At 46.2% G+C, this 17,864-nt stretch overlaps 1 protein-coding gene across 1 annotated transcript in view; it reads right to left on the bottom strand.

The window, feature by feature from the left end:
• fanci (FA complementation group I) overlaps positions 1-17,864 on the bottom strand; it is a 122,967-nt gene that overhangs the window by 39,214 nt on the left and 65,889 nt on the right. The window contains exons 24-25 of the mRNA XM_084330243.1: positions 12,949-13,128; positions 11,496-11,662 (exon numbers count right to left, since the gene is read on the bottom strand). Of these exons, the coding sequence (XP_084186369.1) occupies positions 11,496-11,662; positions 12,949-13,128 (347 nt within the window). The remainder of the gene's footprint in view (positions 1-11,495; positions 11,663-12,948; positions 13,129-17,864) is intronic.

Raw genomic sequence — 17,864 nt, 5'->3', positions numbered from 1 at the left:
GCATAGAATCACAGTGTTTCACATTAGGATCTAGCATCCCAATAGGCTCTCCGCTTACAGTTTTCAGTAACACAAATAGTAAAAATTGTTTAAAATGATTCAGTTTAAAAATAGTAAAATAAAAATAAAATAAAATAAAATAAAAATTATAAAATAGAACGGACATAAAAAATACAGGCATGAGCGAGCATAGCAAGATATGGCAAGTGACAACAATGCATAAAGTTTACAGACAATCCATGCTGATTGATCTGCCATAAGCAAGTGAAGATTACAGTCTGTTCTAACAAACCAAACTGCCATGTATTAAAGTTTACAGACAATCCATGCCGATTGATCTGCCATAAGCATAAGATTACAGTCTGTTCTAACAAACCAAACTGCTACAGCCAGGACACAGTTAACCTGGTTCTACTAACAGCCAGGACACAGTTAACCTGGTTCTACTACAGCCAGGACACAGTTAACCTGGTTCTACAACAGCCAGGACACAGTTAACCTGGTTCTACTACAGCCAGGACACAGTTAACCTGGTTCTACAATGCTACAGCCAGGACACAGTTAACCTGGTTCTACTAACAGCCAGGACACAGTTAACCTGGTTCTACTACAGCCAGGACACAGTTAACCTGGTTCTACTAACAGCATAGTGTTTCACATTAGGATCTAGCATCCTAATAGGCTCTCTATTCAGTAATTAAAAAGTGCACTAACCGACGGACATAAAAAAAAAAAAAAAAAAAAAAAAAAAACAGGCATGAGCGAGCATAGCAAATAATAAGAATAGTTTAAAATGATTCAGTTTAAAAATAGTCATCAGTAAGAAGTAAAAAGTGCAATAACCGACACATGAATTTGATAGGCAGTGTAAAAGAGTAGGCAGGGTAAGAATAAATACAAGTTGTGTCAGGATATCCCTGATGTTTCCTCTTGCCACTAGGTGGTAGCAGATATCTATCAGTGAAATGCCTGAGCAAAGAGATAGGTTTTAAGCTGTCTTTTAAAGATGTCTAGCGAGTTGGCTTCCCTGATGTTTTGGGGTAGTTTGTTCCATAGTTTTGGGGCATAGTTGATAAAGGCTGCATTACCGATCCTCTTTTGACTGCTTCTGGGAGCCTCTAGTAGTCCAGCAGCTGATGATCGCAGTGTTCTTGCTGGTGTGTAATTTATTAGAGTGTTGGCGATGTAGCTAGGTCCCTGTCCATTTAGAGCTTTGTATGTAAGGAGAAGGACCTTAAAGTCAATTCTAAATGTTACAGGAAGCCAGTGTAAAGCGGCTAAGACTGGACTAATGTGCTCTCTCCTTTTGGTTCTAGCTAGCAGTCGGGCTGCAGAGTTTTGGATTAGCTGAAGCCTCTCTGTGGTTTTCTTAGGGAGACCTGTGAAAAGTGCATTACAGTAGTCTAGCCGGCTAGATATGAATGCATGAATTAGCTTCTCAGCATCGTTCTGATTAATAAGGAGGGGCCCTCTCCAGGAGAGCCTTACCCCTCCAACCTGCCAACGTGGGTCAAACGGGGTTAAAAAGAATTACCTGGGAAGTGCCAATTGTCTTTAGTCTTCTTATATATTATTTCTTCAGAGTTATGTTAGAATAGCAGTTGCTTTAAATGTGCAAATGGACAAATATGAAGGACAAGAATTCAAAATGTTGGACATGAAGAGAGGCTTGGAGAATCTCCTTTGGGGGGTATCTCCGTCTCTGGGGGGGGGGCTTCTCCAGTGGGAGGGCTGATCCCCCTCCAAACCGCCAACCGGGGAAAGAGTGCGAACCATATAACCATTTATATTCATGTAATTTTTTCTTATTGGGTTAGTTTTATTTTCATAAATCTATGCGGTAATGTCGGTGACATGGGAGGTACAGAGGTGGGCAGGCTGGGTTCAGTGGGGGGGGGTGTCGGGGGGAGGGGCCATCGTCCCGGCGGTTCGACCCGGGTGAGGGGGGGCCTTGCGTGTTGTGGGATTGGTGTGGGGGGGGTGGGGTTTCCTGGGGTCCTCGGCCGCCGTGGCGGTCTGGTCACCGGGCCGCGTGTAGTCTTTTACCAACGGAGTTGCAGTTCCACGTTCGGGTTCCGCGATCTGATTGGCCAGCGCCAATCGCGTTACGCCAGTTCTGCCTCTAACAGCCTGCAGCCTGCTAGTATTATCCAAGTCCGACATCACATCAATATACTAACTAGCTATTCATATCAATCGAAATAACGTATTGTTTTCATCTCTCTATATTAACGTGATTCCATCAACACAACATAAATGTTCAAAACACGACTTCATTATTGTGCGATCTTGCTGAGTGATTTGAAGCTTATCTCTGCTCTGTTTACGTTGGGTGGACGAGCAGTGAGTTTTAATATCTTGATTATTCGGGTAGCTATAATCCGCCTAAGGTCAGGAGGTGGTCATTGCTGCATACAGAGTGTAGCCATGTGTGCTTTCGAGCTGTTTCTACTGTATCTAGGTTTGACATTCAATATCGAGCTCTTGTGGAGTGGAGTTCCATAAGACCGGCAGCCACATCAGACGACAGACGACTGGTGTTGAAACATGCCAGTTATTAGGCTACCTTCTAACGCCGGAGTGAGCACGGCATAAGAATAGCCTACCAGTAGCCTAAAAACCGCATGAGCATTCTATTTGTAGGTAATATGCTCCTGCATGTGACACGACTTTGGGCTTCATTATTCAGCCACAGGCAGGAGTCTTTCGCCAGAACTAGGTGTGCTAGCAGGCTGTTAGAGGCAGAAATAGGCGGAACGCGATTGGCGCTGAGAGAAACGTCAGTGGCCAATCAGATCGCGGAACCCGAACGCGGAACTGCAACTCCGTTGGTAAAAGACTACACGCCACCGGGCCGGGGAGGCACCGGGCTTGGGGTCGCGGGGGGTCGGGGGACCATTGAGGCATGGTGCTTTGGCCTTCTGCGGCGGGGGGTCGGGGGACCATTGAGGCATGGTGCTTTGGCCTTCTGCAGGCCTGGGCTTGGGGTTCTTGTGGGTCTGGCGGTCGGGTGGGGGCTCGGCTCCGCGCATGGTGGATCAGGATATGGGGGTGTTCTGTCTCTCGGGGAGGAGGGCGGGAGGAAGGGTTTCTCTCAGGGGGATCAGAGAGGCTGGGCTTTGCCCGGTGGGGCCCTGTGTTGGGGGGTCAGTGGGCGTGGGGTGGGGCTCTCGGTGGCATGGGAAATAGCGGGCTTGGCTCGGTGGGGGGGGGGGGGGTCCCCTATCCTTTCCCCTACTGGGACTGGCCCAATTGATTCAAGGGACCCGTGTCGCTGGCCTGGGATATGGGGGGCTCCTATGGGCTTAGCTCAGGGGGGGGGGGTGTCGGGGGAGGGGGACCATCGCTTCGGCGGTTTGGCCCGGGAGGGGGGGGGGGGTCTTGGATGTTGTGGGGTCGTCGGCCATGGGGTGGGGTGCTTGGTGACATGGGAGGTAGCGGGCTTGGCTCGGTGGGGGGGGGAGTGCCACCCCTCAAACCTCTGCTGGGCCTGGCCCAATCAAATTCAAGGTACCCGTGTCGCTGAGTGCTCGGCCCCACGTGGGACGGCCCTGGGATGTGGGGGAGCCCTGTTTCTGGGGGTGGAGGTCTAGTAGGCTGAGCGCGGCCGAATTCAAGGGGCCCATGTAGATGTACTGTTGTGTTGTTGATGTCATTGTAGGTATTGTGTAAGTGTAACTGAGGGGTACAATTCCCTGACTGTATTGATAAGTATGGTATCATTAAACCACTACCGCTTTATGTACTTTAACTACTGGCCATACAGTACACGATATCTAAATATGATGAACACTTTCCACAATGAAATCGGTTCCAGTCAAAGGTAATAATCAAATATTTAATGGAGCAAAAGGTACATAGAATATTTATCTTACATTTATCATTTGAATGCACTTATAAGGCAAATGAGTACTCGTAGGCAAATCAACACTGAATGTCCAATCTCTGGTTACGCAGGAAGCAAGTATACAACCTGGCTCTTAGGGAATTATATCTATGGTCACTGGTGATATAGCGGGATATACTGGAGGGGGTCCTCCCGGTTGTAAGCCGGTAGGGGGGGTAGGAGAGCAGTCAGTAGTAGACCGTCTGGTCAACGATATCTATGGAGACTTCAAGTACAGAAGACAGTGCAATAGACTCTTGATCCGCAGATGAATACACCTTGGTTCTCTTGTAGGCTGTAGCTCCACAATGAAGAAGAAGCTAGGCGACCTCAGTCTCTCTGAGCGCCGACTCAACTTGACTCCTCTCGGGGGTAAATCCAACACTCACAGGCGTCGGCGATTATCCGCTCCACAAATCACAGTACCAAAGCAAATATATATTCCAGCCGCATAGGGCTCAGCAGTCGTCGGGTAGGTAATCCAGTGTACATGTCCCTCGGTCCTCGCCTAGATCTCCTCGGATGAAAGCGCCATGTGGTCGGCCCAATCTGGATAAGACTCTAGATAACACGAGGAAGCGTTGGAGATGCTGGTCACTTTAGAACTCTAACCGCACGATGCACCATACACGATAGACTATTATTACTTGATAGAAATACGTCGCACTCGACGGTACAGTGCCAAACTCTGACAATTCAGTTATTAATTCGCACGAGGTCTCAATGCTATTCTAAGGCCAAACAGGCCATACTTCACCGCACGTCGTATCGTGGGTGAGGCTTCACGTTCTGTTACTAAGTTGGGAAGAAGGGTAAGGGACTTCTACATTTACTTGCGCCATATTTATATGCACGGTGAACAAATAGTGCCACTCTCATTTCGGTAGCCGTATCCCTGAGCGGAGCCGGGGCTAGTACGGACATGTCTCGTCGGTACCTTTGAACTTGACGCCAGGGGCTGGTCCCCTGGCGCCTGGTCCTTTGTCCAATAAGAGAATGAACTATTATGGGCTATAGTAGGCTAAAGGGATATTCCGTGTATATGTACAAGGAATATACAAGGGATATCAAACGATATACAAATACTATTCAATATATATCCATAAATAAATATATATATTCGGTTTAATCTGATCCTTCGTAACAGTAAGTGTTTGTCTATAAATGTTAATAAAAAATTTAAGTTTAAAAAAAATAAAACATTGCGCTTAAGGGCCCTTTTGAGTGGCAAAAATGACAGGACGTGCCCATTGGTGCCCTTCCAATGGTCTACACTTGACCATGTGCCCCCACAGTTGAAAAAGATCACGCAAAAGTACCCTTTTGAGTGAAGAAACTAGAGGATGTGCCCCTCCAATGGTCTAAATTTGACCATGTGCGCCCCCCACAGTTGAAAACATCGTGCTAAAATGCCCTTTTGAGTGGCGAAAATTAGAGGACGTGCCCATTGGTGCCCCTCCAATTGTTAAACTTGACTATGTGCCCCCACAGTTGAAAACATCACGATAAAATGCCCTTTTGAGAGGCGAAAATTAGAGGACGTGCCCATTGGTGCCCTTCCAATGGTCTAAACATGACCATGTGCCGCGACGGTTAAATAATGTCACGCAAAAGTGTTAGCTACAGCCCTGTCACTACAATATTCCATCCATTTAAGTTTTCAGTTTTAGACACATCCCCTCTTGAATGTTCAGATGTCAGAGGGCTTAATGCAGTCTGAGCTGTAACCCTGCATCCTACTGCTGTGTGTGAGGTAGGTAATACATCAAGCTTTCTTTGAAGTTGCAAAGATTGAGTTTGTTTTACCAATTATGCATTACTAAGTACTACTACTAATGTATGTACACTGCAAGTGATTTTATTGATGTCAGTATGTTTTAGCCTAGGCTACTGTAGGGCAGGCTAGCTGTATTACTACTGTAGCTAGCTAACTAAACAGGTACCTTGCTTAGCTGATTCTATGCTAACCTGTGTTCTCAATTTAGAAATAAAGTGTACAAATTATTTTAGGACTATTTGCACAAAATATACCCATAGCAATTTAAAGTTCAGTGTGAATTGCTTATTAAAGCTAACTTAAGAGTGGTAGCAAACTTAAAAGTGGGTTTAGCATTGGCCTATATTCTATGATTACAGAATGCCAATGAATGCCAAATCGGAAGAATATTAAAAAGTAGCTGAACAATGCTGCGAGAGGCAGCTTCTCTTTGAAAAATTGGGTCCAAAGCAACAATAGTAAGGGAGGAGATAAGGATACAGGTATGAATTTGTAAGTCCTCACTACTACGTGTACAAGCTTGTCGCACAGAGCCATAGTTTGGATTATAACTGAGAATCTGGTGCTAACATGGTCAATAATGCTTATTTGACAGAAAAAGGTGTCTTAAACATTTAAATTGACCAACCTCCTTTTTATTCCAATCAAGGCAAGAGGGCTAGTGATGGTAGTGCTATAATATTATGACATATTATTTTATAATATAATACAATTATAACATTGTAGGCTACAGTACGAATATTATGTACAGTACAATTATATTACTATTATAAAACAAATATTATTTGCTCCACCTTAGATAAAGACAGTACAGACAATGACGATGGAGATATTCAAGAGGGAAATGATATCAGGAAGAGATGATGAAGAAGTGGAGGAAAGAGAAAATGCAGATGATTCTATGGAGAGAAATTATGAAGAAGTGGAGGCAAGAGAGAATGCAGATGATGCTATGGAGAGAAATGATGATGAAGTTGAGGAAAGAGAATGCAGATGATGCTATGGAGAGAAATGATGATGAAGATGATCATGGAGATGCTAAAGAAAGCGAGGATGAAAATGATGATAGGGAGAGAAATTATTCAAACGACACAACAACACAACAACTTGAATGCTCTCCTGTTGCCATTAAAATATCCCACTGATCCAGCCAGTATCCAGACAGGTACAATATATTAAGTTTAATGGAGAGAATGGGGAAGATAGAGAGGGGGGAGGGAGAGAGAGAGGGAGAGATAGAGGAGAGAAGGAGAGGACATGATGAGAGAAGGGGAGTACAGGAGGAGAGAAGGAGAGTACAGGAGGAGAGAAGGGGATTATAGGAGGAGAGAAGGAGAGGGCAGGAGGAGAGAAGGGGAGGAGAGAAGGAGTTAGGAGAGAAAAAGGAAGAAGCTCAACGGCACTCGAATGAACTTTAACTGTTGAACTGTTTTATATCCTGTAAAATATATGTTGTAAATAGCTTTTAAAGAGGTTCAATATTTTTCAACCCAGACCATATTAAAATGCTGTTTCCCAAATATTTATATTCCTCACTGATATCTTTAGCATTGAGAAATGTACCACTGCAGCAATGGTTTAGGGCAGGCCTTCAAACACCATGATACATCTAAGTTTCAAACACTATGATAAATCCACTTTTCAAACACCATGATAATTTACTTTTCAAACACCATGATCATTTACTTTTCAAACACCATGATAAATCTACTTTTCAAACACCATAACAATGAGGTGAAATAAACATTTGAAAGGTGTATTGTTCCCTGTGTGTTTTTATCATAGAGGTTTCAAGTTCAAGTTTCTTTATTAGTTGTCATACAAAAGTACAAAATACTTTTATATAAAATGCTTCTTTCTGTTTTGCTCCAGAGATTGTGCTAGATAAAAATAGATAAGTATAAAATAAGTATAATAAGTATAAAATAGAAGTCAAGTACGTAGACAAAAGTGTTCAATATACATATATACAATGCAGAGTAGAAAAGTAACTGAGTTACAATACAATATACAGTACAATGCAGAAATGGGATGAGGTACAATTTAGGTACAATTTACAGTAAGGTGTAATGAGGTATGAGTTGTAGTGCAAATTCTTTACCAATAAATATAAAGTGTGTTAAGTGTCTAAAGTGGGTAAAGTGGGTGCTGCAGTGAGTTGTTTGTTTAAAGTGAGTGTGTGCGTGTGGATGTGTGTGCTGTGAGTGTATTTGATGGTTTGTTACATAGTGTTATTGTCATTTAGCATGTGGTTATACTATTATACTTATGTGGTTATACTATTAACACTTTGAGTGCCAACGGCGCTATATGTCGTTAGTTCATGCCGACCGTTGAGTGCCAGCGACGACAAATAGCGTTTTTTTGTCGTTTTTTTTTACATTTATTAGCGATATGAATTCATATTTCATCAATCTAGTCTCACGTTAGTGCTGCAAACTCTGTCTGAGCTCCATTGGGAAAATACCGCCCCGTATCGTCTCTCCCTGTTGTACTGCACCCCATTGGATTAGACTGAATGAAACACATGGGGGGGGGAAATCCAGTTTCCTCATTTTACTTCTCCGGCAAGCCATACGAAGAGATCCAAGTCATTGCCGAGCCACAAAACAGCGTGGAATACATATTTCCAGTACCCAGTGCTGAATCAATAAACGCGATCGATATTTGGAATGGCGATCAGGAATTGGAATAATGTTTTTGGAGAACATCTGATCTGAGGTAAGGAATCTATTTTACCAGTCTTAGGATAATCAGAGCTGTTTTCACAGAGATATCAGCGTGTGCCATATGTCAAGTCAAGTCAAGTCAAGAGTTTTAATTGTCACGGCATACAGGTATACAATGAAATGCGGCTGGTCTTGCCCGCGACGATGTGCAATACAGTGGTACAACATATAATAGAATCCAATAAAATACAGTGGTACAACATATTAATAGAATCCAATAAAACAGTGCAATAAACAGGTACATGGTGTGCCATCTCGGTATCTGTACATTAGTATTTACAGAGCATATAGGACATGCTAGGTAGCTTTAGTAGTGCAATACACTGTTCCTGATGTTATACTACTTTAAGTGGCCTTTCCTCTGGCCATAAGTGTGCGTGTGTGCGGCATGAGTGTTAAAGTGGCTGCTAGTGTGTGAGCGTGCTCAGCGTGCGTGTCGTGTATGTGCTTGTGTGTGGATAGTTCAGTTTCTGTGTCTCTCAATGTTCATTGTTCAAGGCTCTGATGGCCTGGGGGAAGAAGCTTAGCCTAAGCCTCTCCGTCCTAGTAGCTGGAGTTCGCAGGCGTCTGCCTGACCTCAGCAGCTGGAACAGGCTGTTATTGGGGTGGTGGGGGTCTTTCATTATCCTGCAGGCTCTGGATTTGCACCTCTTGTTGTATAGAGCCTGCAGGGGAGGTAGCGCAATACCCGTGGTACGCTCGGCTGAGCGCACCACTCTCTGTAGGGCCTTCTTGTCCTGTGCCGTGCTGTTCCCATACCAGGCAGTGATGTTTCCGGTCAAGATGCTCTCTACAGCTCCTGAGTAGAAGGACTGGAGTATCTTCCCCGATACTCTGAACTTCCTTAACTGTCTCAGGTGGTAGAGGCGCTGCTTCGCTTTCTTTACTACTGTGTCTATGTGTGTTGACCATGTCAGGTCCTCTGAGATGTGGACCCCCAGGTACTTGAAGCTGCTCACCCTGTCCACGGTAGCCCCGTTAATCGTCAGTGGTGTGTGTGTCTCCTGCTGTCCTCTCCTATAATCCACGATCAGCTCCTTGGTTTTACCAATGTTCAGGAGCAGGCTGTTGTCCTGGCACCAACGTTCCAGTACCTCAACCTCCTCTCGGTAGGCCTTCTCGTCGTTGTCCGAGATCAGCCCCACCACCACCGTGTCGTCGGTGAACTTCACAATGGAGTTGGAGCTGAACTTGGCCGCACAGTCGTGTGTGTAGAGTGAGTACAGCAGGGGGCTTAGAACACAGCCCTGGGGGGACCCGATGCTCAGGGTGATGGTGTTGGAGGTCTGACCCCCCACCCTGACCGCCTGGGGTCTTTCACTCAGAAAGTCCAGTACCCAGGCGCTCAGGGCGGAGCTCAGGCCTAGCTCGATCAGCTTGTCCACCAGTCTGGTGGGGACTATGGTGTTGAACGCTGAGCTGTAGTCAATGAACAACAGTCTCACATAGCCCCCCTTCTGACGGTCAAGGTGGGAGAGAGTGCTGTGCAGTACCTGGGAGACCGCGTCATCAGTGGACCTGTTTGTCCTGTATGCAAATTGCATAGGGTCCATATCACTGGGGAGAGAGGCACAAATGTGGTCCTTGACCAGCCTCTCGAAACATTTCATGACCACAGAGGTGAGTGCCACCGGTCTGTAATCATTTGGACATGTTGGGGAGGGTTTCTTCGGTACAGGGATGATGGTAGACATCTTGAAGCAGGCAGGGACTACTGACTCCGCCAGGGATTGATTAAATATGGCGGTGAACACCGGGGCAAGCTGGTTTGCACAGGACTTAAGTATGCGTTCTGTTATACCATCTGGGCCTGCAGCCTTCCTGGTGTTCACCTGCATAAATGCTCTTCTCACACTGTGTTCCGACAACGAGAGAGCGCCCCCGCCCCCCCGCGGTTGCCCCCCCCCCCCTCCACAACAGCCGGTGCGCCAGTGACGTCACTAGCCAGAGGGCTAGCGGCGACACTGTCTACACCGAACCGAGCGTAGAAGGAGTTGAGTTTGTCCGCTAGAGAGGCGTCGTCGCTCCCCATTGAGGGGGCGCTGACTTTGTAGTCAGTTATTGTCTTCAGTCCCCTCCACAAGCCTCTTGTGTCGTTTTGTGCCATTTGTGTCTCCAGTTTCTCAGCATATGTCCTCTTAGCAAGTTTAACAGCCTTGCGCAGAGTGTAGACTGAAGCCTTGTACTCTTCCATATTTCCTGACTCTCTGCCCAGGTTATAAGCCGTGGTGCGTGAGTTTAGGGCTGTTCTTATAGTGCTGTCCACCCAAGGTTTCTGGTTTGGGAAAACCCGCGCCTTCTTTGTGAGGACAATGCCGTCTACCACTGTTGCTATGTAACAAACAACAGTATCAGCGTACTCGCTGACGTCACTGGCGCTTCCTTTAAACATGTCCCAGTCTGTATCCGCGAACGCGTCACGGAGCTCGGTCTCTGATTCATATATGTGTGTGTGTGTGTGTGTGCGCTGATCAGGAAATGAGAGAATCGATTTTTCAGATGGCTTCGCTAGCGTGCATAAGTACACATATACTATCGATAATCTAGCGTTTATTTGAAAACGATTCATAAATAGGACGAAAAATTACAACGTTTTTTGTGTATTCCAGAATATTCCAGTAAAGGTCGTTTATCACAGAATCGTTATATCTTCCTGAAACTTTCAAGAAAATAAGGGTTTTTCAAAATGGTATAAAACGGAAATGAACCGATTAAAAAACAATCCGTTTCGACAATGTTGACTGCAAACAAGTCATTGATAAGCGACGGCCAGATTAGACACATAATTTAAGACATAGTTTATGCGTTCACAACGCTATCATTGAAGTGGGTGGTGGCATTCAACGGGGGTAAGGCGCACCGCATGGCTGGTAATCAAAGTGTTAATCTGGATGGTCTATGTTATTCCAATGTTAATCTTAATCAAGGATGAAGACTATTTCACCATAGATTACGTATCATAGCTTTTTGCTCACTGATAGGGTCCCATGTTGTGAAGTAGGTGCCCTTTTTTTCTTTTCGCCCCTGCCCTTCAAACAGCCTGAGTCCGCCACTGTGTACAGATATAAATATAGTATCTACAGATATGTAACAAGTGTCTAACCTATGGCTGAGAGCAGCTGGAGGACCCGGTCGGGGTGGCGCTGCAGGCAGCAGGTGAAGACCCTGAGCAGACCCTCCAGACACATCAGGGAGACGCTGGAGCGCTTCTCCTTCCTGCCGGCGTCCTCCACCACGCTGGGGATGTTGGTGTAGCGCCACATCAGCACACTGGGAACAGAGGAGAGGAGATGAGATTAGATTAAAATGTATTGTCATCATGCAGCACAAGTACAGTACAACAAAAATAAGTCTGGGGGCGGCTAAGTGGCGCAGTGGGCAAGGCGCTCGCCACCAACGCAGGAGATGCTGGGTTCGAGCCCAGCCCTTGGCGTTGCTTCCGGCTTGGCTGGTCGTTCATACTAATACAATTGGCAGTATTAGGGGGTGGGAAGCTGGTGGGTGGGGATCGGACGTTGTGGACAGCGACTCCTACAGGTCGGTTGGTGCGCGTGTACAGCAGAATCATAAAGTATCGGGGCAGTGTGAGCCTCCCACGCGTCACTCCTCGCCACCGAGAGATCGCGCTGTGCAGGTAAAAAGATGCGACGGCTGCCTCCTCGTGTACCGGAGGGGACACGTGATGCAAGGCTTCGTCCATATTGCAGCCGACCAGTGGGAGGCATGGTCTAGCAACGTTCGAGACAGGGGAGGGAAGAATTGGATAATACGAAATTGGGATGGGGAGAAAAAATAGAGAGAAAAAGTAGATAAAAAATTTAAATAAAATAAGTCTGGCATCCAACCAGAGTGCAAGTGTAAGGGTAGTTCAAGTTCAAGTTTCTTTATTAGTTGTCATACAGAAATACAGGATACTTTTGTATGAAATGCTTCTTTCTCTTTTGCTCCTGAGTGTGCTAGGTAAAAATAGATAAGTATAAAAAAGAAAGTAAAGTACTTAAACAAGTGTAAACAAGACAAAAATTTTCAATATACATATGTACAATATACAATGCAGAGTAGTTGCATTACAATATAAATGGGATGAGGTAGCTTGTGGTGCCACCATGTGGTGGTAAGGTAAGGTGCAAGGCTTGGCTATGTGCAATTGGGTATGAGTTGCCAATAAATATAAAGCGTGTTAGTGTCTAAAGTGGGTAAAGTGGGTGCTACAGTGAGTTGTCCATTTAAAGTGAGTGTGTACGTGTGGGTGTGTTTGATGGTTTGTTACAGTGTTAAATGTCATTGAGCGGTAAAGTGGAATAGTAATAGATTCAAGAGGTTTATTCTTTTTTTTGGCATTTTATTGCTTTATTGGACAGACCCAGCAGAGAGGAAGGATGGGAGGAGAGATATGGGGAGGAGACATTCGGCAAAGGTCGCCGGGTCCGGGAGTCGAACTCGGGACGGCCGTGTTGCACTGCAGTGCATTACGTGGTGCGCCACCCTGGCGCCCAGGTCTTGTGATCTCTGACCTGGTCATATCTCATTAGGAAGAGGAAGGTGTGACCTCTGACCTGGTCATGTCGCAGAGGAAGAGGAAGGTCTTGTCTCCGCTCTGTCCGTCTGGGCCGTCCGTGAGCCCTGTCTCCTCCAGCTGCTGGATCTTCTGCAGCGACACGCTGACGGCGTAGCGCAGGAACTCTCCACTAGAGCGCAGCACCGACAGGGCCTCCTCTCTGCTGCGACTAGAGTCTCTGGAACAAGACACAGGGTGCGTTAAAGGAACTCTCCACTGGAGGGCAGCACATACAGGGCCTCCTCTCTGCTGCGGCTGGAGTCTCTGCAACAAGACACAGGGTGCGTTAAAGGAACTCTCCACTGGAGGGCAGCACATACAGGGCCTCCTATCTGCTGCGACTGGAGTCTCTGGAACAAGACACAGGTTAAAAGGTGATGTGGTGTTTCTTTTGTTCAAATAAGTGTTAACCTCTTAAGCCCGGAGCCCTATTTTCTGAAAATCTGCCTAAAATACATACCTAAGTAAATGGAATATTGCTCCACTTCTACAAGGTCCATTTGCATGTTCTTTGTATCTAGGGACCTCTATGGACCTCAGTGAATGTATTCCCAGTGTCAGAAATATTGTGTCTAGGGCGGCTAAGTGGCGCAGTGGGAAAGGCGCTCGCCACTAACGCAGGATATGCTGGGTTCGAGCCCAGCTCTCGGCATTGCTTCCGGCTTGGCTGGTCGGGTGGGAAAGCCGGTGGGTGGGGATCGGACGTTGTGGACAGCGACTCCTACAGGTCGGTTGGTGCGCCTGTACAGCAGAATCAGGAAGTATCGGGGCAGCGTGAGCCTCCCACGCGTTACTCCTCGCCACTGAGAGATCGCGCTGTACAGGTGAAAAGATGCGACGGCTGCCTCCTCGTGTACCGGAGGGGACACGTGATGCAAGGCTTCGTCCACATTGCAGCCGACCAGTGGGAGGCATGGTCTAGCAACGTTCGAGACAGGGGAGGGAAGAATTGGATAATACGAAATTGGGATGGGAGAAAAATAGAAAAATGGGGAGAAAAAGTAGATAAACCTGCCACCTTCAGAAGTTTTCTGATGACTCTGCGATAGTGGGATGTATAAAGGACGGTGACGAGAGGGAATACCGGGAACTGGTAGTGGACTTCGTCACATGGTGCGATAAAAACCACCTGCAGCTAAATGTGGCGAAGACCAAGGAACTGGTTGTAGAGCTGGGGAGGAGGAGTGCACCTGTGACCCCCGTTTCCATCAGGGGAGTTGATGTGGACATGGTTGAGGTGTACAAATATCTCGGTGTGCACATCGACAACAAACTGAACGGGTCAAAACACGCAGAGGCACTGTACAAGAAGGGCCAGAGCCGACTCTACTTCCTCAGAAGGCTGAGATCCTTCAATGTCTGTACAAGGATGTTGAGGATGTTCTATGAGTCGGTGGTGGCGGGCGCCTTCTTGTACGCTGTGACCTGCTGGGGCAGCGGACTGAGAGCAGGGGACACAACCAGGCTGGATAAGCTGGTCAGGAAGGCCAGTAGCGTGGTTGGGGTGGAGCTGGACTCCCTAGCGAGGGTTGCGGAGAGGAGGAGCCTTGCTAAGCTCCAGGCCATCAGGGAAAACCCCTCCCACCCACTATACACAGACTTGGCTGACAGGAGGAGCATGTTCAGCGCTAGGCTCACACTACCCAAATGCAGCACTGAACGGCACAGGAAGTCCTTCATTCCAACAGCCATCAGACTATACAATGCATCACTGTGCCTCACTGCATCACTGAGCACAGAGTGGCAGTTACCATCTTACCATCTTCCTGGACTTAGTTCGAAACAGCACTGTGCAATACTACACCTACTGTAGACCTCAGTATATTTTTACTGTATATTTTATTCCATTTTTATTCTATTTTACTCTACTCTTATCCTAGGCAACTTGATTTGATTAGTTTTATTATTCTAATTCGTGACCTGTTCTGTCTAAATGATTAAATGTTGAGCGATTTGCAGTGTCAAATTTCCCATGGGATAATAAAAGTATTTCTATTCTATTCTATTCTTCTAAAAAATATATATATATATTGTGTCTATTACTACGCTTGCTTAAATTGTGATGAAACAAAAAGGAGAATATGAATTATGATTTTTCTTTGCATCTTTGACAGTGAATAACACCATGCTAAAAATGACCAGACATGAAGAACTGCCACTGAGCTCGTTCAGTACCTTCTTGAGATCACGTGTACAAAAGATCTAAGGAAATAAATAAAGGGAAGATGATTAAACAGAAGGTTTTGTAGATACAGTACTGAATTCTCCCATCCGGACCCATGCAATTTGGAATATTATTATAGAATATAGAATAGCAGGCCTATAAATGACTTTATTATAGCCAATTTGCACATTTATGGATTGGGCCAAATCTTCTCTTTCAAATGGCCGAGTTCAATTTGGATTTAGTATCACCAGGCGTGCATAAAGAACAGATAATGAAATCTACTGTATGTACAGTAGGTTTTTTTATTCTTGAAAGAGCTCTGCCATTTTGAAACCGATTCAAATCGGATGGTAGCTAAATGCTCAAAATAGGGGAGACAAACTAATTGCGCTCCAATATATGCCAATAACAATAACGTTACGTTTTTGGTATATAATCCTGAGTAATAAGAAAAAGAAAAAATTATAATCAGGAAGTAATTTGCTTGCAGAAAGATAGAAGCATTTGGGAAGTGTAGTTTTGAAAAATTCCAACACTCATTGAAAGCTCTGGATGTCCTCTTCTCAAAATGATTCAAAATGACTCAAAATGACTACATTCACTGATGGCCGGTAATTCAAAATGGCCAATTTCCCAGATGACAACAACACATTTAAAAAAAACTAAAACCTCACTAATAACACTTTAACCTATTGGTAAACAAACGTATTGATGAAAATATACATTATAACTGCTCTTCTGACATGGTTATGATGTTTATTCTTGAATAAGTTTGAAAAAAAAAACGATAATTACGTCAGACCGTCTGGAGAGTTTATGACGTGATGTAATTTGCGGTCCGGCCCCGGACCTCATGGGCGGAAGAGGTTAAGTAGCTCTACATTCAGACAGCCATCACTGATAGTGTCTGGTCAGTAACATGGGTCTCTCAGTCCCTCCACTCTGCAGTAAACAGTCATCACTGATATAGAGTGTCTGGTCAGTAACATGGGTCTCTCAGTCCCTCCACTCTGCAGTAAACAGTCATCACTGATATAGAGTGTCTGCTCTGGTCAGTAACATGGGTCTCCCAGTCCCTCTTGCTCTGCAGTAAACAGCCATCACTGATACAGAGTGTCTGGTCAGTTACATGGGTCTCCCAGTCCCTCCTGCTCTGCAGTAAACAGCCATCACTGATATAGTGTCTGGTCAGTAACATGGGTCTCCCAGTCCCTCCACTCTGAGTCTGCACAAAATACATGTTCTGGTATCCTGTCCTCACTTTACCAACCAGGAGAGAGAACCCTAGATATTTGTACTTATTTCAAGAAATCTTGCAGATTATTTTACTTGTTTCAAGCACATCTTTTTTTTTATTTTTTTTTTTTATCCACTTTTTCTCCTTATTTTTCTCCCATCCCAATTTCGTGATTCCAATTCTTCCCTCCCTTGTCTTGAACGTTGCTAGACTATGCCTCCCACTGGTCGGCTGTAGTGAGGATAGAAGCCTTGCATCACGTGTCCCCTCCGGTACACGAGGAGGCAGCCTGTCGCATCTTTTCACCTGCAACAGCTCGAACTCTCAGTGGCGAGGAGTAACGCGTGGGAGGCTCACACTAGCCCCGATACTTCCTGTCTCTGCAGTGCAGGCGTCACCCAACCGACCTGTAGGAGTCGCTGTCCACAACGTCCAATCCCCACCCACCAGCTTTCCCACCCTCTAACACTGCCAATTGTGTTAGTATGACGCCGAGAGCTGGGCTCGATACCAGTATCTCCTGCGTTAGTGGCGAGCGCCTTGCCCACTGCGCCACTCAGCCACCCCATTTTATTTTTTTATTATTATTTTGCAGTGTGGAGTTTTCTCTTCCGATTGGAATCTAATCGGGAACCTTCCGATCACCAGACGACCGCTCTACCGCCTAAGCCATGGTCGCCCCTCGCCCCTGTCCATTACCCTGCCTGTAGCTGTACCCCCCCCATGCTGCTATGACACTTGCATTTCCCCAGAGGATGAATAAAGGACCATGTGAAGGTACCTGAAGAGCCTGGTGAGGAGGGTGGAAGGTACCTGAAGAACGTGGTGAAAGATAGCACTTGTTTTTCATATGTGTATATAATGTAAATATCTAGAGATAGACAGACATCTCCTCTGTGTGTGTTTGTTCACCTCAGGCTGTAAGAGCCACAGACCGGGCCTGTAAGCAGATAAGACACTGGCCAAGGCGACATCTATATTGTGTCAGCCAGGTTGGATCAGCCAGTAAGATAACCATCAACAGATAACAAACACAATGCAGACTTCACGGAAGGCCAGATCGACAGGTTGATGAGGCTGAAGACCACCCTAATCTAACAGTGGTGAGCAGGGTGGAAGTGTGGTGAGCAGGGTGGAAGTGTGGTGAGCAGGGTGGAGGTGTGGTGAGCAGGGTGGAGGTGTGGTGAGCAGGGTGGAAGTGTGGTCAGCAGGGTGGAGGTGTGGTGAGGAGGGTGGAAGTGTGGTGAGCAGGGTGGAGGTGTGGTGAGGAGGGTGGAAGTGTGGTGAGCAGGGTGGAGGTGTGGTGAGGAGGGTGGAAGTGTGGTGAGCAGGGTGGAAGTGTGGTGAGGAGGGTGGAAGTGTGGTCAGCAGGGTGGAAGTGTGGTGAGCAGGGTGGAAGTGTGGTGAGCAGGGTGGAAGTGTGGTGAGCAGGGTGGAGGTGTGGTCAGCAGGGTGGAAGTGTGGTGAGGAGGGTGGAGGTGTGGTCAGCAGGGTGGAAGTGTGGTGAGGA

Source organism: Notolepis coatsorum, assembly GCF_963971535.1.
Source record: "Notolepis coatsorum genome assembly, chromosome: 15".
Classification (NCBI taxonomy): domain Eukaryota; kingdom Metazoa; phylum Chordata; class Actinopteri; order Aulopiformes; family Paralepididae; genus Notolepis; species Notolepis coatsorum.
Note: the sequence above shows the minus strand (reverse complement) of the source record. Positions and strands in the feature narration are given on the sequence as shown.